Here is a 22,182-nt window from a genome sequence, read left to right as displayed (position 1 = left end):
GTCTGGGTTGTTTTAACGCCCGCCACCTCTGGGATAGTGCAGCTGACCCCCAGGCGTAGATTACGTCACGAGTCAGAATGCAGGTGTGACCTTTTTAACTCCTTCGCCCCCCGATTACCACATAGCAAACCAAACAGGGAAATGTGATACTAATATAACAACACGCGTTAATTAACACAGAGTCTTTTAGGGATTTTCCAATAACACAACAGGCTGAAACCACGCAACTGAAAACGCATATTTTGTATAATATGAATTATTCTTTATTTAAATGATATTTTCTGCTCCTTTAAAATTAGGTCACCCATCAGACTTAGGGCTGACGACACGAATAGTATATCCTGATGCCAGTCGTGCAATTTGGTTAATTTTGCAATTTGCCCACTTTCTGCACAGCCTAGACTGTGTGATTGACAGGTCAGCGTTAAAATGCTGGTGGCAGCGCAAGTAAATAACGGCAACACGGGGTGTTAATGAAGGGTCGCTTGTTTTATTACATGTTCAGTCCTCCTGAGAAAAAAATCTCCCTTCTTTCGGGGTCGTTCCACCCTCTGCAAGGAGATTAAAATCGGTTTGTCACGGCCAGTGCTGTAGATCGCCGTGATTGCCCGACTTCCAAATATAGTAAGAAGGCAGGCGGAATAATCACCTTTTACATAGCTGCCCATATCTAGACGGGCGCAAAGGGCTTTGGCGACTTTAATAGCATCGATGTGAAGACCTTTAATTTAGAGGGGGGAGAAATGGCTTCTTCAAACGCGGAGTACGGGAGCGATTCTGCCGCCGAGCTGTGGAGGTTGATAGGCCCCGTCACCGAGCTCTCCAACAAACCGTGCCGGCTGATCTACTCCGAGCTCGGCTACGACTCGGACGTGTGCCTCTTCCACACCAAGGGGGAGTTCCGGGCCATGGACGCCCGGTGCGCGCACTCAGGTCAGTGCATCCGAGCCGGGGAGCCGCTCTCCTGCAGGGTTGAACTGTGCACGGCGGCACAGACCTACTTAGACTAAGGTATATTATTATTACTATTATTAACTGCCCTAGCTAATTCACTCTTCACGATTGAGTGTTAAAGTGCGGAGACGCGAGTGCGATAAAGTTGCCGGTCCCCGGTGATCCACTGACTGGCTGTAAACGCACTGTTTTAATATATAGCGCAACTGAACCTCTTTTGACCAGAGAGAGATGTTTTTAAACACATGACGTTACGTGTGTGTATATATATACTGTGTAACCGATAGGCTTACATGTCCTGGCGAGAAAGTAACATCGAATGCTGTGTTGGCAGAGTTTTTAAAGTTACCGTTATTGTTTTATGCGGTCCACTAATTTTTACAGAGAATTAAGACGGCTAGCCATTTACAAAATAAATCCTTTTTCGACAGTTACAGTGGGGCTGTGTAATAGGTGTCTGAGGAAGTAGGTAATTTACACCAGTAATAGAAGTAACGTTTTACTATTTAAAAAAGTCTACGTATATTTATAACTTGCGGTTTTCGAAGTGGATAACAAGGGCAGATTGGATATGTCGAGCCCGAAGTGATGCGCGTTATATACAGGACCCTTATGCTGGCTCGCCGAAGTGTCTTCAACAAAAAATCACCAACAGCTCGTAAACACCACGCTACAAAAAAAAAAAACAAGGCACTTTTATTTTAAATGCAACCATTTTCAAATACCATTCTATCCAGTGGCTCCGCTGGTTTGCTATTAGACTTGAAAGCTGCACGTCAAATTACATGTACAGATTCCAGACCGTTTTATTGCAACTTCCAACAGGAATAATAGCGCCGGTATTCGTCGAGACTCGCCAAAAAACCGTTCCTGCGGTAAGAGGAAAAATGCGGTTGGAGAACAAATATTATGGGACTTTTTCCACTTTCCCTTTAATTCTCTATGAGTGAGGGAGTGAAACAGGCATCTATTGTGGAGTGCTTTTGGGATTAACGGATGCCTGGGTAAAAGTAGGGAGCACGGATAACCCTCATTAACCCCTTTCTTTTCCTAATTCCTTACTCTGACAAAATCCTAGGTAGCATAAATTCCCCCCAGCCTGACTGTGACAGACCAGTGCCCTTGAACTGCTCTCGGAGCTGTGTTGCTCTGTCTTTACATTCAAATTTAATCTTTTAAGGGGAACATAAATCCCATCCATCTGCTTCTGCTTCTTCCAATTCAAGATGGCGGGGGAGCCAGAGTCCATCCCAGCGAGGAATGGGAGCAAAGCAGGATACATCCGGGATGGACACCAGTCCACCGCAGGGCACACACCCACACTCTCACACCAGGGCCACTTTTCCCAGTAGCCAATGAGCCTGCCAGTGTCTTTCCGGACTGTGGGGGGAAACGCATGCCCACACAGCAAGAACATCCAAACTCCACACAGACAGCACTCCAGGCCCTTACCCAGATTACATATATTGCAATATACATTTCGTATAATGTAAAATATATTTAGTTCAAATGTATATCCTTAAGATCCTAATGAAATAGATATTTCCCCCTAATGTATTTTAACAAACATTTTTCCAAATAGTTCAGGTGGGGAGCTGCGTCCGCATGCGTAGGCTGCAAAGGAACAAGTAACAGGTTTATTCCCTGCTGAAGAGAGAAGAGAGAAAACGCAACGTTTCAGCCATGGAGCCTTCTTCAGGTGTGAGAAAGACAGGAGCAAATATATGGTGTGTAAGATGTACAATAATACTGTGTCTCCATGTCTCCTGACCATATCCAGTTTTTAACCCAGGGCCCCATGCTGATCACTGCCCCGCTGTGTCACAGTCTCTTTGCTTGGGTCAAAAAAGATCTTCCTTTCTTGGTGCTTTATAGAAGCTTTGCCGTTGCCTAATTTTGCTAACCTTTTCTGGTGACCCGGAGAGCCCCCCCCACATACACACACTCATTAACCCCTCCCCCCCCCCCACTGTCCTTACAGGAGGCCCACTGTGTGAGGGGGATATTGAAGAGGCAGACGGTGTCCTCCGGGTGACCTGTCCGTGGCACGACTATGATTTTAACGTCCGAACAGGGGCGTCCGAGACAGGCTTGCAGGTAAAGATAGTGAAGAGGGGAGAGTGCATGGAACAGGTTGTCTCCATTCACTTGAAACCAACGGGCACTTAGTCCTTCCAGACAGAAATGGAAATATAAGATTCCCATGACAGTTATGGGGGGATGTGAGAATGTGTGAAGATCCCTTTTTTAATGATGTTTGCTATAGGTGTTTTTATGAACAGCTAACAGCATAGTTAAAGGTGTTAAAGTAATTTTTTTTTTTAGAATTTAATTGCATTAAGACATTGGAGTCGTTGCTGGAAGCTTGTAAAATTTTGTTCGAAGGGTAATATTTTTGGACATTATCGTTTTACACGCAGGTGGGAGAGTTGAATGGGTGTTTTAATCTTTGATTCGTTTTTGTATGTTTTATATATATAAATGTTCTGTTATTTCAAAATGTATTTATACATTGTGTGTGCTGCGAGACATTCATATCTAACATGATTATTTGAATAAGCATTTGTTTTTTAACCTATCTCAGAATTGTTTACGTATATATTTACACAATGGCATTTTTTTCATGAAATTTAGGAGCAGGGGTATCTGCACTCCCCCCCCCCCCCCAAGAACTCTAAATAGATTTTGAAAAGTGAGGGTTAAAATAGACCACCTTCAGATTTGTAAAAAAAACAAGAGTCTTAAAATAATAGGAATTACCCAGAATCACATGACCGTAGTATCCTGATTGTCCCTTTCCTCTGTCCTCCTGTCTACCTGTTTATTCCTATGGATGTGGCATGGAAAAGAAAAGGGGAAAAACATATCAGGGAAAATGAACTCCTGTAGCTACAGTGTCTTAAAATAAATGAAAAAAACCCAGACTTTACATGAACCCTGGAAAGTCGCGTGCTCTTGGAGTGACAGCTCCAGATATGGTTCTGTTTTTTATTTATTTTCGTTCATCTTTTTCTGCGTGGAGGTGCTCATTCTAAATTGATTAACGAGATATTCAGCGTGCTCACTGGGGAAAGGGAAATAATGGGGAAACAACATGCCGGAATTCCAGATCTACTCCCAATCCTCAGAAAGCCTGACAAAGTCAGCCCAGTGAACATGCTGGATATGAATAGTGGGACAAAAAGCAGAGCTCCCAAGTGAAAAGGATGTGCAAGTGCATTTAAACAAGAGAACAGGAGGCATATCTTTACACAAAGGGTTGTGGGAGAGTGGAACAAGCTTCCCAGCTAGGTTGTTAAAGCGGATAACCTGGCGTTTTGTTACTTAAACCATGGAAGGAATACTCACCTCTGGCTTGTGTCCGGTCTTACAGAGCTTTTAATGAAAGTTCGGGAGGGATGACAGCAACCGAGTCCAATCAGACTCTGCTGTCAGTAATGAGCAATCAATCCTGACGATGTTTCGTCTCCTAAAACACTGTAAATACTGTAGTGATCCCCTTCTCTCCCTCACACACGTATTTTGCATCCCCCCCCCTCCATCCCATCTCCCCCTCTGCAGCTGCCCCTTGGTCACCCCTCACTCTGCAGGGGGGAGGGGTCTCAGCCTCCTCGTCCTCTGGCCAGGAGGTCAGTCCTCATCCCAGTGGGCTCAGCCCGTTGACTAGAACAGTCCACACTCCTTTCAGTGCCCCTCATTTTGGGGTGTTTGTATTCCTAGTGAAATGTCCGTTCTTACACGTCACTTTGCAGCTGTGCGTGTTTCTGATATAGCGCCTTTTTTTTTCTTGACGTTTTGCTACAGCAACGGGTGCACGAGGTGAAGGTGGAGGACGGGTCTGTGTTTGTAAAGCACCAGGGCCAGCTGTCCTTAAAACCCTTCCCTGTGACCTCCGAGGACTGACCCCTGCTGAGCTCTGCAGCGTCTCAGAGCCTCGAGATCTGGATGCTTGTTGATGGAGGCAGCACTGATGGTATATATACCTTATTTATGTTCTTGTTTTTCCGTCGTTTTTTTGGGGGAAAATCGAGATCCTCTGAGACGTTCTCCAGAGTCATTTGTGATTATCACAATCCTGTCCTACTGGGGGACGAGTGAAATTGCTATCAAGAGGCAGGACATGGCATCAGTGCCCTCTTTGTTTTTAAGACTGAGGCGCGACTGGCAGGGAACAAGAAATCGTTTGCATCTGACCTTGATTATAAATTGGAGATGTTCTTTCTGTGGTATTGTGACATAAATTTATGGACGACTACTACCTCGGACATCAAGATAATAGTTCTGTGGTGATCCATCCGTCCATCCTTCCAGAATCAATCAAACCTGGATGAGCAGGAACAACTGTGGTTCGTGTTCTGCAGTCATGGGCGAACTGTGTAAAAAAACAAAACTGGAAGTGAATGCATGAGTGCATAGGATACTATGGAATTCAGCAAAGAGCAATCGGTGAAATATTTACACGGCTGTATAGAGACTGCAGTACTGGAAGATGCAGGTTAGCAATTCTCCAGGATGGATGGTTTCTTTCAGTACTTCATAAATGCCATTATGAGCCTGATTGCACAGTACTGTCAAAGATTAATCAATATGACTGTGCAGACCAACCTTGTGTGTGTCAAGTACATGGTCTCCTTTCCAGATGTGTAATGTGTCTTATAGGGGGTATTCTGACAGAGAGGCGTTCAGTCAGAATTCTACAGATGGCAGCACAACACCACGGAGTCCTCAGTGATCTCTGTGACATAGTTCCTGAGCACTGCCAGATCACTGCTTAAATAGTTCTGAACCACCTGTGGTGGGTGTGGTGGATAATTGCCTCCAGGTGGTACAAGGCTCCTGTCTAATTAATTACCATGGTAACTGGCACTGAATGACAGGTGGCTCACAATACTAACTCTCTCTGCTGCTCTTCCACTTCTACGAGCATGACAGAATATACATAAAAAAAATACACAGTACAAAGTTTCCCCCGCTACCTAAGAATAATCATAAGGATTTCTGGTAAAACCTATGTATATTTGTTTTTTTGCTGCAGAATCTGTAGCTGCAAGTCCAGAACTCTGCGTACTTGTAAAGTAGCTCTGCTCTACTGCCATGGGCAGTAAGGTTACCTTGGTTCTTGATGAGGTGCAGTGCGGAAATCGGCTTGTGATGTCTAGTTCTTGACCCAGACACTTCCAGGTCTGGCAGAGGTCTTTTCCCACTTTGATTTCTTAAGCTGCCAGATAGAAGCTGGTAATCAGCCTGGCTGCTCATACTTCCTCTCCTCCAGTCGCTGACCCTGTTGAGTGTGTTTATTATAATGGCGTTCCCCCTGCACTGACCTGTGCAGAGCCTTGTTTTAGCACAGGTCTCATGAGTCACTAAATGGCGAGTCATTTTTAGATCCCTGAGGAGCGCAGTCACTGTGCGCCGGAATCGTTTTTTCAAATGTGATTTGCTGGCTGGGTAGGTTGAAACGAGCGTGATTTGTTTTTTAGCGCCTGGAGCCTGTTCTAGAATGTAGATTATTGATGGGATAGTGTTGCTCGAGTCCGGCTGTTGAGCTGCAGGAGGACGGGAGTTTTCAGCAGCGCCTGACCTCGTGTTTAACCTGCCCACAAGACAAGCACTGCAAAGCTTGTGCTGCTGTTTGAATTTCAAAATGGCCAGTTCGCACACGAGAATGATATTGGTGTTTGTATGGATTTCTGAGATGTGGGCTTTCTGTGACGTTATCGTCACTGATGTTCGTCTTGGGCGTACTGCACAGCCCAGATCTTTCTTTTACATGTCGATTATATAGTTAGACATTGCTGTCTTGATAGAATAATTTCATCTTTTTAGTTTTACAACGGTGCAATGAAATACCTCCCATTTGTGGTGTAGACTGTTGATTCTCTAATAAAGACATTTTTTAAAGACTTCAGTTCCCTTTTCTGTTGCTTTACGGAAGGTTTTCAGAAGCTTAATCAAAAGGTGGCACCAGTTTCTGGGGAAGGTCAAGTCAGGTCAGGTCATTCGCCAGTTATTGTCTGTCTGTATGCCAGTCCCGTTTGAAATGTTTGTCAGCTTGAGTGATGACTCTGTGCACTTTCCTCTGGAAGGTGTGCTGCTGAGGCTCATAGCCCTTTGTCACTCTACGAATCCCACAGTGCCTGCAGAACAATTTTGCATCAACTGGAGGGTCGGTGATGCAACAGCCCGACAGGTGACTAATAACCCATGACAGCCCAGCCCCCTAGAGAGCTTGGCCGATTGTGTCAGAACACTTGTAAAGTTGGGGCCTTGCTAATTACAGATGACAAACGGGGCTCAGCCTGTGGTCCAGAAAAAACGAGCCTGCATTCACTGAGCTCATCGGTAGCACCTACGCCCTCCTCTGTGTTCTGTTCACTGTTTCTGTTATGGTTCCTGGATGCATCTCAAAACAAGCTTTGGAATGGAGGCATTCTTCAAAAGTATACAACATGGCTTTATTTACAAGATCATCCATGATAACATAATGCACACTTAAAATGCCAGAAACATCATAATGAGAAGGCATTGTTTTTTTAAAAAAAAAGTCATGCACTACACATTGCAAAATGTTTTTACAAATTTCTGAGTTTCAGGATTGACTTTATGCAGTCGTGTTGCCTGAAATGTGACCACCTGGGCTTCTGCAGGAGGACAGAACACTCACAGGGGGTGTCTTACACAATGCCACACCCATTGGGGGTGTGTCTTACACAATGCCACACCCATTTGGGGGGGTGTCCAACATTGAGCCATTCCCATGTAGACCAATAAAATCCCAGAAGTTTAAAATAGGAAACAGATCAATTAAGTCATAAATCAGCACTGGAGATGTAGAGTTCAGGTGAAATGAAAGCAGAGACACCAAAGCCACAGAAGAGTTTGTGTTGAATGAATATTTTCCTTTCTAAAATAATCCTGTTAAACAATAGGAAAACCTTAACTTACATCTTTCTTACTCGAAATGAAAAAGCAAAAACTTCCCCCTGCCTTCACAATCATCTCAGCATCAAAGAATGTGTTCAATAGAAATATTTTTCATTCCCTGTAAAGGAATTCTGAAACTTCCAGTATTATCTCTAATTGATTAAACTGATGTTCTACAGGGCACCAGAAAGTGCACTAGTTTTTTTTTCCAACAAAGGAACAACATTACAAAACCAGAGGAAAAGTATTTGGATGTCTCTTAATGCTATCAACTCTGAATGCTTTCTCACGCCATGTGTTCTGTAATGTTGGCAGTCGTTTTTCTCTCTTTAAAGCTCTGCAGACTGCCCTGAACACTGCATGTCTACTTTTCAGCACCACTTCCTATAAAAAGTACATACTGTATGTTCCCTAAGGTTAAACCCTTCCAAGATGTAACTAGAATATTGCATATTAAAGCAAAGATGAATTAGATGCAACAGTAAAATGTTTGGTTTTCATAATGCTAAGTCAAAATCATTTTCAACCCCCTTACCTACATGATGAATACTATATCTCCTTGGATGTGCCTGTCTTTTTTTTTTGTGCTCTTTTTGAAAAATCTTCCAAGATTTTGGTGTTTGTCATTTCACACCTCAAGGCCAGAGTGGACTTTAACCGGAATCAAAATCCGTCCATGTGGTAGCTATTACGCACATGCAGTTTCCCACACTGCAGAAGCTGTGCTCCCCAATTATGGTTATTACTCGGCATGCAGCTCAATCATACTTACGAAGATTAAACAAAGGAGCAGCATGATAGTCATCTGGTTGAGCTTAATGACTAGGCGAACTCGAGTGTTGTTTCAAACAGTGTCGCCCAGCCTGAGGCTGCTCCTGGGATCACTGAAGCTGCAGATTAAAACCAATCAGACAAAAGACAAACGACAGGCTCTCTTTAAACTCTTTCCCTGCATCGGGATGGGTAGGTGTGTGCGTGAAATTCCTCTTTTCTCCAGTAACTTATTTCTTATTTTTCCTTCTCAGAAATGCTGTCCTTATTTTATGTTAAACAAAGTGGATGATTGGATGAAATCGCTATATGACAAAGAGGATATAGGTTTATTCCGTGCTGGAAAGAGAAGAAAAGTTGCAAGGTTTTGGCCGTGGAGCCTTCTTCGGGTGTCTCCACGGCCGAAATGTTGTGTTTTCTTTATTCCCTTTAAGTATATTGTTATATATTGTGTACATATATCAGTACACATCCACAGGGCTTTTGGGCAACTTCTCTATGTCTCCCTAATCTAATTTAATATCCAGCTGCAGAACAAAGTGGAGAATATGATTCTATATGTATAATTTTGTAGCAAAGTAGGCCCTGTGCCCCACCAGTCCTCACAATCTAATTTAGAGCCCACCCAAGCTCGTCCCTGGAGAGCACAGCGGTAATTATCTGGGAGGCCTCCTCATTCCTGCTCTGTGTTGTGGTCGGCTGGGTTTTGACTCCTCTGCCATCTTGAGTTCTTCAGTGCCTTAATAGTAACGGGCTTCAAAAGGCAGTCGCAGCACAACAATACAAAGATGTTGGAGCTTACGTCTGTCATGGCATAGTGGAAGTCCTGGTGCTTAGCTTGAAATAATTAAGCCGATTAATTTTGCCTGTATCTAAAAGGTTATTATACTTCATTTTAGAATTAGATTTGAGACTTGGGGCCCATTAGGATGAAGTTCTTAAAAGGTAGTGGAAACTGAATTAGTTCCGAGAACCCTTGTCTTCTGTTAATCATTATTCTGTGAATATTAAGGCCGTTGACGTGGGCTTCTGGTAATAATTGCAAGTCTGTTCATGCAAGGATACTAGAGCAGATTTCTCATCAGAAGTGATGTGGCTGGCGGTCTGGGGACTCAGAGCTCAGATCAGTTTGGCACAGCATGCTGATTGCACTTCCGAAACAATTTCTGCTAAACTTGGGTCAAAAGGCACCAGCAGCAAGTTAAAAAATAACGAGAGTCATTTTGTATGAAGTGTATCACTAATGCAACTTTGAGAGGGAAGACCAGTACTTTGTACATGCTTCATCGGCATTCGTACTTTTCCCTTTCTGTTGTGGCATTTCATATAGCGCCTTTCATGGTTCATCGTCTCAAGGTGCAGACGGGACAACTGTGAATGTTGTCACTGGTCACGTGCTTTGAGTTTGGAAGCTTAGTGTTCTTTTTCTTATCCTTTAGCAGGAACGCTGCAAGAGCCTTCAGGTAAACTTCTGAGCGTTATGATTGCACTTTCAGAAACAGAAGTGCCACACTCAGCGCCAAGCAAAATGAAACCCAGTCAGTGGGGCGTTACTGTGGTCTGGCTGAATCACTTTGACGTACATTTGTACGAATTACAACCAGCAGCCATATCACTCTGCAACTTACAACTGGCAGCCCCACTGGAGCCCAGCAGGTGTGAGCCTGGCCAGTACCTGGATGGGAGACTCCTGGGGAAAAACTAAGGTTGCTGCTGGAAGAGGTGTTAGTGGGGCCAGTAGGGGTTGCTCACCCTGCATTAGGGGCATTAGGTCCATGTGTGTCCTAATGCCCCAGTATAGTGACGGGGACACTGTACTGTAAAAGGCGCCGTCCTTTCGGATGAGACGTAAAACCGAGGTCCTGACTCTCTGTGGTCATTAAAAATCCCAGGGCATTTCTCAAAAAGAGTAGGGGTGTAACCCCAGTGTCCTGGCCAAATTTCCCCCTGGCCTTTACCAATCATGGCCTCCTAATAATCCCCATCTCTGCACTGGCTTCATCACTCTGCTCTCCTCCCCATGGAGAGCTGGTGGGTGGGGAGTGACTGGTGCATCATCCAGGTGGGGCTGCACACTGGTGGTGGTGGAGGGGATCCCCACTACCTGTAAAGCCTCTGAGTGGAGGGTCCAGAAAAGTGCTATATAAGTGTAAGCAATTATTATTACATTTACTTGCGCCGAGAATCCACTGTCAGTGAATAAAACAGGGCAGGAGAGCTTTGATATCGTGGCGGTGCAGGGTAAAGAATCAGGAGCTGGGGGTTGTGGAAGACCTGGGCTTCTCCGCTCAACTTCAGCTCCCAGATCTTTTTCAAACAGCGACTGTTTAGTCTGCAGCTGGTGAGATCCGTTTTGTTAAGGGATGCTTGTCTTGGCTGGACCCCTCGGTCCGCATTGCAGTCAGGTTACGGCGCAGGCTGGCCAGGTCTATAGTTGGCCATTCAAAAGAAAAGAGAAAATGTTGGTGTCTCTCTGGCCTAGTTGCATGGATGCCGACAGTTCCTTGCGCCATACTGTGTCCTGTTTAATTTGTCATTCTCCGAGTCGGTGCAGAATTGGGACTGCTGCTAGCACATCAGGAAGCATACCACCAGCGGCTTGTGTTCCTAGCCTTTAGTGCCAAGGTCATTATGGATCTCCAAAGGCAGGGTGATGTTTTTTTGGCAAATTAAAACTCTTTTTCTCCCTTTTGGGATTTCAGTGGAACATTTCTTTCCTAGCCTCCTGAAATAGCTCGCTAGTGGTAAGAACAGAGCTCATCTAGTTTTGTATTATCTACAATGACTTAAGAAACAATTCAAGAGCTTACATGGAGTTTCTATCTGGCTTTGTCAGCCTCCATATTTCATGTTGGAAATTGATTTTTTTCCCATTAAGATACAGAAATGCTCATATGTTTCTGAGTCCTTGCAAAGGGGAAAATATGTACATTATATATGTAATTTCAATTTAATTTGGCCAAGCTGGAGGAAACGGTTGCGTATGAACTGACCTGTACAATTTATGTGAGTCATTATGAGCCCCTGAAGGTTCCCCCCCAACAGTCTTGTGCAAATAATTCAAGATTTGTCAAAGTGTGTCATTAAAGGGGTTGCATTTAAAAAAAAAAATTCTGGGAGATGCACACGTGGTAGAAGCCAGGAAAGAGGAGTTATGTTCCAACTGAGAGACAGCCCTATGGTTTTGTTTCCCCACTGGCTACATATTCTCTCATTGCCAACTTTACTCAGCCCTAAAGTCTTCACTTCTGCTTGTGTGCTGCAATGACGTCAACGGAGGGACCCCTAGACCTGCACGGAGAGAGGAAGGACAGTGTAAGGAAGGAGCATCAGCATGAACATTGAAACAGATCGTTTCACCGTGGCTTTTAGTACAACACAGGACATTGCTTCGTTCTTGAGATCATTTCACTTCTTTTTATCCCCTGTCCAGTTCTCCATAAACACTATGGGTACCTGCCCAGCAAAGATGAGTTTTAATTACCACGGCTGGTAAGGATCTAAACATAGCCAGTTTTGATTAAATAAGGACCCTGTAAATCCTGTCCAAAAACCAATCTTCAGACATGAACTTGCTATCTAACGGGATCTTGACACACAGATCTGATGCCGATATTTAAAGGTTGAACCGACCTTTTCCTACTTCCTGGGATTCGCTTGAGTTGGGGTCCTTCTTGGGCCTGCCACCCTCACAGACGTGCGACTCTGGCTGCCCGTGTCTCCCCTCCTCTGAGCCGAGGGGTACGCCACCACCTGGGGGGAGTCCTGGCCGGCCTGCTGTCTTCTCGATTCCCTCATGTCTTGGGCCATCTGGGCTAGAGTTTGGGCCGGATTGGTCTGAAGCCTCTGGAAAAGGCTCTCCCGGCTAACGGGTCTCTCCGGGCAACTGAACGTCAGGGCCACCCCGGAGTTCGACTTCATTTCCCTGGAGAATCCGTCCGAGGTGCCGTCGAAACAGCGTCCGATGGCGATTTCCTTGGCCACTCGGGGGTTCTGGTCCGTGACCGTGTAGATGCCGTAGTTGTGCCCTAGGGGGTCGACGGGCGCCAGCATGTTGAAAACGTGGGACTCGTTGTTCTGTGGTAGGGGCGGGTGCTTGACGAGGTACTCCTGCAGGAGGCTGTTGATGCCCGTCCGCCTGCAGTTGCCCTGGGGGATGACCGCGATGAGGGAGCGGTCTACCCTGTCTTGGTCGAAGAGCATGCCGCTGCACTTGAACTCCAGGCAGGCAGCGGAGCTGTTGGCCACGCGCATGTCCCGCGCGCTGCGGATGTCCCTGATGCCGTAGAGCTTCCCCTTCGTCCGGGGGTGAGTCCCCCCCAGGTTCCTTGACCTCACCATGACCTCGACGGGCCCGTTGATCTTGACCTTGATGTAACAGGCTCGGAACTCCTGCGGGTTGGGCCACCAGGAGAGGTAGTCGCCAGTCCAGGACGTCAGGTCACCCTCCTGGAAAGGGATGACGTCGTACTCGTACATGTCCTTTTCCACGCGGAAGAAGCGGAAATGATTGGCGTCAAAGGGGGCGTTTTCGCAGTCTATGCGGCCCTGGTAGGGATATATGGGCCCATTGGTCTCCTCTAGGTTATTGGGATTGGGCTTGGCCAGGTTGATTTTGAAAGCCGTTTTCTTCAGTGCATGGTCCTCGTGATCGGTTCTGCGATAGCCCAGTTTGTCCAGGTAGGGCTGAGACACTCCGATAATATTTGGGTTCATTTTGGGACTGGAGGCAGCTGCTTCCAGCTCTTCCCCGCCCATAGTGGCGGTGACGTAAGCTGTGTAAGCATCTGGCCTCAGGGCATCGCAGAAGGCTGGCAAACAGGCGCCATTGGAGCCAGTTATCACGCTGTCAAAGCGGCCCCACGCTCGAGGGTTGGAGGAGTACCCTGGCCGAGGCTCCAGATTGATCAGACTGATGACCACTCCTTCCAGCTGCTCATTGTGCAGGAACTTGTCACTCATGTAGGCCCGCACCTTGACGTAGCAACGCCGGCTCTCTGGCACATCCAAGTTGAAAAGCCGACGCTCTCGGATCTCCATATTTCCGATCAGGAACGTGCGTTCCTCCCGCTTGGTCCGGCCGTTGCCCTGGCTGGCAGCCCGGGACACGTGGAAGTCGCTCTCTTCCTCCCAGATTCCGGTGTCGGGGTTGAGGGACCACAGCTTCATCTTGGGGATGTGCTCCGGCATTTTCACGTGCTCCGTGTCCAGGTACACCTGCACTTTCCCGGCCCCGAGGGCCTCCTGGTTGGTTTGGTCTCGGAAATCCACCGAAAACATCCCGTAGGTCCTCAGAGGGAACAAGTCTCCTTCCTCGTTGACAAAGTTGAGGTCCCCAGGTGCCGCAGAAGCTGTGGTGATGTTCCTAGGATCAAGGAAGGTCACAGACGCCTTGACAGTCCCTTCGTAGAGCTCCCCGTTGCTTTTGTGGAAGGAGTTTGGTGGTATCACGATCTGCCCAATGGGGTCCTCCCCTTCCATCTCCCCAAGATAAATGGTGTTGGTTTCTGCCGAGCTGATGTCTATCGGTTTCTGCTTCCGCATCACTTTCACATCGTGGTAGACCGCCCCTCCCTTCTTGTCAAAGACTAACACCTTGACGGTGTCTACGAACCTCTGCAGCCTGTCCACAAAGCTCACCACCAACCTCTCCGTGTCTGGCGGGACTTGAATGGTGAAGCTGCCCTGGTACCCCGTGACGCCCACTTTGTCCTTCCCGATGTAGATGTGCCCGAACCGGAGGGGCTCCCCGGTGTCGGCCGCCACTACGCGGCCGCGGATCAGCACCCTGGGCTTGACGCACTTCCGGCAGCCGCACTCGACCACGGCCCGGATGGGGAGGGTGTACCCCCCGCAGTCGATCTCCCGCGTCTCCATGCGCTTCACCCCGCAGCAGTAGTCCGAGGCGTCTGTGCAGCGGAGGTCGAAGTCGAGAGAGCCCGCGCACTTGCTGTGGGGGCAGCGCCCGGCGTTGTAGAACTGCGAGTCGGCGCCCGCTTGCACGCAGTCCACTGGCAGCTTGATCAGGTGGTGCTCGGGTTTGGACACACAGGAGGGCTTTCCTTTTCCTGCAGGAAAAACACGGAAAACAATAGCATCGGCCTCGGAAAGACTTGTTCAGCACATTTCATTTCCTTGGGGAGTGATTGCATTCAGCGTAAAATGCATCCTTCCACCCTTCTGTCAATGGTTTTCATAGTCTGTCGTATGTATTTGCATTTTTCTGATAACGATATCCACACTTATCCACACCAGCCAGCATTAGTTTATATTCACTAAGAAGCGCACGATCGCACTGCTGACTAGAATGTCTTTCCTGCTGAGTTCTGAGATCTGATTGCTAAACATACACAGCTGGAGATCAGAAAGAGAGGCTTATTGTTCTGTTGAAATGTAACTGATTGAGGGCAAAGTGCCTCATACGTCCACCTTGTTTCAAATGCCTCCATCCACTTGGGTTCAATTTACGTCCCAATAATCTCTTTTAAATCCCTTATGTTCCAAAATAAATGGATTATAGCTGACTGAAGATGTGGACAACCTGGCCCTGAGAGATATTCGGCGCAATTTACAGCCATTGAGAAAATGACTCCTTTTTTAAAGAAAACTTTGGTCGTTCATGTACTGTATATTGTGTACTGCCGTAACTCTTCTGCTAGTGTGTAAGGACCAGTCAGAATGTGTGGTGTTCCAAATGCAAATCAAAGTTGGGATATAAATAGATGGGATATAATATATTACAGGATAATAAGCCTGTAGCCTTGTGGCCCATGAAAAACAGACTTTCTTGAATTTGTTCACTGGGACATATTTAGCATGTTGTAAGAATTAGAAAAGTAAACTGATCCATCTAGGGGAAATCTAATAATGTTTGCTTTAGCACAGCTATACGGCAGAACCCTGAAGTCACTCTGTATCTTGGTTAACAAGCATCAGGGGAATTTGCAGAACGGGTATCTATCTCCTCACAGACGGGGGATTGCGTAGCTGTCTGACTTGACCTAAAAAAGTCCAAATTTATTGGCAAATGTGGATGTTGATTCAACAAACATGGTCGCAGCAGAAGAGGTGTTTGGGGTTTCAGGGCAATGTGATAGTTTTTAAACTGCTGGGGGAAATCATACTCTTGCTTCTGGATCTCGAGTGCGTTTCAATCAACCCAATCACGTCAGGATGATTCTCTTAGATCTACAGCAGAAGGGACAATTTGGGGCTTGAATCAAATATCAGGGAAATAAAAACATTTTGCTTTCAGGAGTGGCCACAGATCAGAATAATCCAGTGTGCCAAGGCTTTGAGGGGTAATTTATTTCTGCCTTTCAATCACCGATTTATTATTGTAAGCAAATGTACAGTATATGGACATTGAAAGGAAAATGGCTTAAAATACACTTCTGTTTTACAAAAGGAGTGAATGGGTCGTTTACAATTGCTTTTCTGCAAAGATCCAAAAGTTCTGCTTTGATTTATTCATTTATTGAGTCTTACCCATTCCTGTAAAGCCTGCTAGCTCTTCCGTGTGCAAGACTGCTTACCCAGGACGGTGAGGTGGGCTGGGGAGGACTTAATTGCACCCATCTGATTGCTGGCTTTGCACTGATATCGTCCTGCCTGCCAGGGTTTCAGGTCCCTGAGGATCAGATCTTCTTCATACTTGTACACCCGGCGGTCCAGGAGGGTCCCATTGTGGTACCTGGAGAGGAAACGTGCAGCGGTTTCGACCAGCGTAAATTCCCATGAGTCCTGCGTTTAATCCAGTAGAAATACCGCTTCCGATTTTGAGATGGTTTGGCTGTGATTGTACATCACAGTACATCCCTCATTACAGGGACTAGTGAGCGGGAAGGGCAGTCTCATGTCACAGTTTGTGGGGAACTCGCGCTCTTGGCCGGTGGTGAGACCAGCAGCATGGTCAGCATGGCGACAGCATGGTGCCTCGCAGTACCTTAACAAAGTTCAAGATTTCATGCCATCTGTAATTAATTTGATTAATTGATTAATTAAATCATTAATTTGCCATCTGTAATTTTTTTTTCTAGAACGTCAATCAGTTTATTTTGCTACCCCCATGTCACAAGCGGTCTGAGAAATGGGGGCCGCACCTCCCCTTTAAAACCTCGGCATGCTGGTGCCCTAGTGCAGAGAGGAAGTGAACGGTGGGTGGCGGAGTGGTGCAGCCTCACCAGTGGTATTTTTCCGGCGTGGGTGTGCCCGCGGCTTTGCAGCAGAAGGTCACTCGCTGCCCCTCGTATCGCACCTTGTCCTCTGGGTGCTTGACAACGTACGGCTTCTCTGCGCAGGACGGGCGTGGTGGGGGGGGGAAGAAAAGACAGAAAACGGCACCAGCCATTCATCATGTTCACTATTTCCCACACTCCATCATCAGATCTGGCAGGAACCGGGCGCCTCTTGAAGAGGAAGGCAGCGTGGGTCACTGGCTGGTTTTATTGTTATTGGACTGCGGCTTATAAACTGGGCCAGCTGAAGTGTAGCGGGAAGTTTTCTCTCTTTTTCTCCCCCCCCTCCCCTCCCAAGCCTTTCGCAGGCAGAGTGAAAAACACAGGGCTCGGTTTTCCTGCCCCCGGATCCCATTTCCACTTCCTGCGCGCGTTACGTCTTCCAGCGCTGTGTTTTCAGCTGCGATCCCCTCGTCCGGCAGCGGTGAGGGAGGGAGTGGCTGCAAAGTTGTGCCCGTGAGGTCGGGCGCTATTGCGTTTTTTGGCGCACAAAATGGTGCCCGTGAGGTGGTACACGCTATGACCCTACCTGTGCCCGTAAAGTGTGAGTGAGAGGACTCAGTCCATCTGGGCCAGCTCATTGCACACTACCACGGTAGTTTATCCAAGAATTCCATCCAGCAGTGGTTCCCAATCCCGGTCCTGGTGCCCCACACACCTGCTGGGTTCTGTTCCAGCCGAGCCCTCGCTTCCACAATCGACCCCCTCATTGACTTGAGAAGAAAAAGATCTGAGCTGTTTGGTCCCGGCTCTTCGTCACGTTGGAGCTGTTACCGGTGTATTTTGGGAGAGGAAAATCCAGAACTTGTGACTCGAAGCAAAACGCAAACATTCCATCGGAGCCGCTCCTGAGATCCAGCGAGGCTTCGGTTATCTGATGGAGGAGGGCTGGAATGCAAACCAGCAGGCGTGTGGGTCACCAGGTTCCCTGTCTTAAGGGCTGCCTAGGAATCGGCTGCAATGCCCTCCCGCCGCCCAGTGCTAGTTCCGTCCAGGAGCGTTTTTTCTGCAAGACTCACCAGCCATCTGCAGGACGGCGTCCACCCAGGACGCTCCGGTGCCGTTGCTGAGTGCCGGGAGGGTCACAGGGGCAAACCCCTCCCTCCTGATGGTGACGGTGGTCTGGGCGGTGGAGCAGACCCCCGAGATCTTGAAGGCCCCCCTGGCGTCCGTTCTGGCCCTGACCGCTCTGGTCCGGTTGGCCAGGAAGACCCGCGCCCCCGCGACCGGGACCCCCGTGAGCGTGTGCACCCGCCCCCGCAGCAGGTGGTCCTCGCAGACGCAGCGGGCGCAGTCCTCGCTGGGACCCCCCTCGGGGCACGAGCGCTGGCACGCTGGAACACAAGGAGACGGTCTCTGCGCTGTTTCACATTCTCCCCCACCCCTACCCACGGTAGCACCTCTTCTTTGGTTATTGATCCATTAATCAATCATTAATAACTCTTTACAGTTATATACCCTCCAAGCTTGGGGTAAGAGCACAGGGTCAGCCATTTATACTGGAGCAGCTGGGGTTAAGGGCCTTTCTCAGGGGCCCAACGGAGTAGGATTCCTCTGCCAGCCATAGGATTCGAACCGGCAACCTTCCAGCCACAGGCGCAGATCCTGAGCCACAGCCTGAGCCTTATTAGGAGGCCATGATTGGTAAAGGCCAGGGGGAAACTTGGCCAGGACACTGGGGTAACACCCCGACCCTTTTTGAGAAATGCCCTGAGATTTTTAATGAACACAGAGAGTCAGGACCTCGGTTTTACATCTCATCCGAGACCACTATACAGTTGACAGTATGGTGTCCCCATTACTATACTGGGGCAAAGGGACCCACACAGACCGCAGGGTGAGCGCCCCCTCCTGGTCCCACTAACACCTCTTCCAGCAGCAGCCTTAGGTTTCCCAAGGAGTCTCCCATCCAGGTACTGACCAGGCTCACACCTGCTGAGCCTCAGTAGGTCGTCACTTGCGAGTTGCATGGTGATATGGTTGCTGGCAATTCTCACAGTGCAAACAAAAAGTTCAATACCTGGACAGGGCCCTTTGCCACATTTCTGGTTTTCAACGGGACGTCCCACACACTGCTGCCTGTCGGTGGGATTCAAGCAGGTCCTCCTCCTGACCCTCTGACCCCGGCCACAGGTTACTGTACAGGCAGCCCAGGGCCCCCAGAGGCTCCACCTGACTTCTAGATAAAAAGAAAGAGCCAGCTAGCATCATCCACAGCAGCGACAAGTACAGCGCTTCTCTTAATTAAAGCTGTCACTGCTAAGCAGCTAACGTGATTAGATCTCTCATTTTCTTCCAATCTGCCACCCAATTAACGCCACATAAAGGATGCAGCTCATTCAGAACAAAAAGCTGCTGGAGGAAATGAGGGTCTTTGTATGGTGTCTCCATGCACTGATGAAGCCTTGATTAATGAGTGCTGATGAGGCTTTTAAGCAGCATGACTGGGCTGCTGACGAGCGCCTGGGTAAAGGAGTCTGCTGACTCCTCCTCGTGTCCCGGGTGAACGGGACGGAGGGGGTAATGACAGCTCCTGATCAGAGCCCTCGTTAGTGAGAGAGACGTGAAAGACGCGTTTGATATCGCAACTAATGGAACCTGGGCCACATATCACGATGAAGAGTCAATTGCCCAGCTAGTCCTGTGCTTAAAGCAAACTGTCAGTCTGACAGGCTTTCACATGTCTGTTGTTTGCCGGTGCACATGAGTGGCTGCTCTTTCCCTCTCGGTGCAGTTTTTTGCCCTTGGTATATTTTTGCAAAATTGTTTTTTTTTTCTTTAAAGGAGTGTTATCTCTTAGGATGTACCCTTAAAGGAGGACTTCCTTTTAAAACTGCCTTGTTCCATATCACGGTCTCTGCCTCTAAATAGTTAAGCAACACTTTGCACCACATTTTGGATTTGATTCGTTTGGCGCTGGTGTTGTGGACGGTCCTGATGTAGAGTTTATGGTGAGAGGTCTCACTGTATGGCCAGTCATGTAAAAGCGCTGGAGGTCTGTCGTGTTGGGGCTTTCCTTTTCTTGCTTACCCTGAAGTCCCCTTATGATCAGGTCTCATTGTCAAGGCAATCCAGCACAGGAAGTAATGCAAAGATTTGTCTCACTAAGTCCTGGCTCACAATTAAGAATAACATGGCTGAAACTTTCATTCCCAGTAGAGTCCTTTTTCACCCATGTATATACCTGGGTGTTTTACTGGAGCAGTCCAAATGAAGCACCTGGCTCACCCAGAATTTGGACCTGCAATCTTCCAGTTACAAGTCCTGTATCCTATCCACTATTCAAGGATAATGACCCGTTGGCCCTCCAGTGGAAAACAATTCCAGACCAATAGGAAATGATGTAATAATGGAGGTGTAAAGGAAAACCAGGAAGCGCACATTCCGAACCAGTAGGAAATGATGTAAGAATGGAGGTGTAAAGGAAAACCAGGAAGTGCACATTCCGAACCAGTAGGAAATGATGTCATAATGGAGGTGTAAAGGAAAACCAGGAAGTGCACATTCCGAACCAGTAGGAAATGATGTCATAATGGAGGTGTAAAGGAAAACCAGGAAGTGCACATTCCGAACCAGTAGGAAATGATGTAATAATGGAGGTGTAAAAGAAACCAGGAAGGGCACATTGGGAACCAGTAGGAAATGATGTAACAGTGGGGGTATAAACCTGAAGACCCGGCCGGCCCAATCCCGCGTGCTGTCAGTCACCTGGGCAGGGGGGCGTGGCGCACTCCTTCCTCTCGGTGGCCTTGCCCTGGCAGACGGGCACCTGCAGCGGGGGCAGCGGCTGGGCGCTCTGGCAGCTCCGCCGGCGCACCTGGATCCCCACGTCGTCGCAGGCCTGGGCCGAGCAGGAGCCCCACGCCGACCACTCCGCCCAGTAGGTCTGCCCTGCGGGGGACAGGCACGGCCGCTCGTTTAGGGGGCTGTTAGTCACCTGCGCTCTTGGGAAATTCAGGGACTCAAAGCATTTTGTGGGCAGCATGGTGGCGCAGTGGGGAGCACCGGCCCCGGGTTCGATTCCAGACCTGGGGTGCTATGTGGCTGTCTGGATTGGAAGAAGAGGTTAGAAAACGGATGGATCATTCCCATCTGTACATTCTGTATAGTCTTGATGTTCCTCTACAAGGAAGTGGTGTCATCTGCTCAGGTTTGTGACACTGGTCGCCACTGTTAGATCATGTCTGCAGTGGTCTGCACCGTGCTGTTGACAGTATAACACTTCCTGAGAGGTTGCGTTAGGCCAGGGCAGCTCAATAGAGCAGTTGTTAGCTTTGCTGCCTCGCAGCCCTGGCGCCACGGGTTCAAATCCAGACCTATGGTGCTGTCTGCGTGGAGTTTGCATGTTCTCCCCACGTTCATGTGGGTTTCCTCTGGGAGCTCCGGTTTCCTCCCACAGTCCAAAGACATGCTTTTAGGGAAAATGACTTCTGGGAAAACCGGCCCTGCTGTGAGTATGTGTGTTTTAGTGCTGTGAGTGAACTGCAGTGGACGGGTGTGCCGTCCGGGGCACAGCGGAGAGAGGCAGAGAGGGACTGAAACATGACCCTGAATTAGAAGGAGCAGTTCAAAAATAGATGGATGCATTCTGTTTTTTTAATCTAGATCTGAGAAGAGGGAGATAGCAGGTATGAGCATTAGACAGTGATATACAACACATAATCATAATTAATAATTCCTTACACTTATATAGCGCTTTTCTGGACACTCAAAGCGCTGTATAGGTAATGGGGATCCCCTCCACACCCACCAGTCTGCAGCCCCACCTGGATGATGCACCAGTCCGCTCCCCACACACCAGCTCTCAGTGGGGAGGAGAGCAGAGTGATGAAGCCAGTTCAGAGATGGGGATTAGTAGGAGGCCGTGACTGGTAAAGGCCAGGGGGAAAGTTGGGCAGGACGCCAGGGTAACACCCCTACTCTTTTTGAGAAACACCCTGGGATTTTTAATGGGCACAGAGTGTCAGGATATCTTTTTACACCTCATTCGAAGGCCAGAGACATTTTTACACTGTACTGTCCCTAACACTATACAGGGGCAATAGGACCCACACAGACTGCAGGGTGAGCACCCCCTACTGGCCCCACTAACACCTCTTCCAGCAGCAGCCTTAGCTTTCCCAGGGGTCTCCCCTCCAGGTACTGACCAGGCTCACACCTGCTGGGCTCCAGTGGGGCTGCCAGCTGGGAGATGCAGGGCGATACGGCCACTGTCAAAATGCCAAAGGTACCTGCTTGAGGAATTAGCCTGGCCATACGATCAGCTGACCTGACGTTCTCGTACCGGCACCAGGCG

At 48.1% G+C, this 22,182-nt stretch overlaps 2 protein-coding genes across 8 annotated transcripts in view; one reads left to right on the top strand and one right to left on the bottom strand.

The window, feature by feature from the left end:
- The first annotated feature begins 302 nt into the window (after positions 1-302).
- LOC102684231 (Rieske domain-containing protein) overlaps positions 303-22,182 on the top strand; it is a 53,781-nt gene continuing 31,901 nt past the window's right edge. For 5 of the 6 annotated variants that reach the window (XR_011183981.1, XR_011183978.1, XR_011183977.1 and 2 more), the window contains exons 1-3: positions 303-933; positions 2,936-3,051; positions 4,759-4,927. Coding sequence is in view for 1 of the 6 variants with exons in the window: in XM_069185915.1 (XP_069042016.1) it covers positions 744-933; positions 2,936-3,051; positions 4,759-4,857 (405 nt within the window). In the remaining 5 variants the exon portion in view is untranslated. Of the gene's footprint in view, positions 934-2,935; positions 3,052-4,758; positions 6,858-22,182 lie in introns of those variants that run through there. The other variant, XM_069185915.1, reaches the window with a different exon arrangement.
- cilp2 (cartilage intermediate layer protein 2) overlaps positions 11,728-22,182 on the bottom strand; it is a 21,343-nt gene continuing 10,888 nt past the window's right edge. The window contains exons 4-10 of one of the 2 annotated variants that reach the window (XM_069185908.1): positions 20,595-20,777; positions 18,907-19,065; positions 17,906-18,220; positions 16,833-16,941; positions 16,185-16,342; positions 12,283-14,717; positions 11,728-11,940 (exon numbers count right to left, since the gene is read on the bottom strand). In XM_069185908.1, coding sequence (XP_069042009.1) covers positions 12,289-14,717; positions 16,185-16,342; positions 16,833-16,941; positions 17,906-18,220; positions 18,907-19,065; positions 20,595-20,777 — 3,353 coding nt within the window. In that variant the 3' untranslated portion in view covers positions 11,728-11,940; positions 12,283-12,288. Of the gene's footprint in view, positions 11,941-12,282; positions 14,718-16,184; positions 16,343-16,832; positions 16,942-17,905; positions 18,221-18,906; positions 19,066-20,594; positions 20,935-22,182 lie in introns of both variants that reach the window. The other variant, XM_069185909.1, reaches the window with a different exon arrangement.

Source organism: Lepisosteus oculatus, chromosome 29 (assembly GCF_040954835.1).
Source record: "Lepisosteus oculatus isolate fLepOcu1 chromosome 29, fLepOcu1.hap2, whole genome shotgun sequence".
Classification (NCBI taxonomy): Eukaryota; Metazoa; Chordata; class Actinopteri; order Semionotiformes; family Lepisosteidae; genus Lepisosteus; species Lepisosteus oculatus.
Note: the sequence above shows the minus strand (reverse complement) of the source record. Positions and strands in the feature narration are given on the sequence as shown.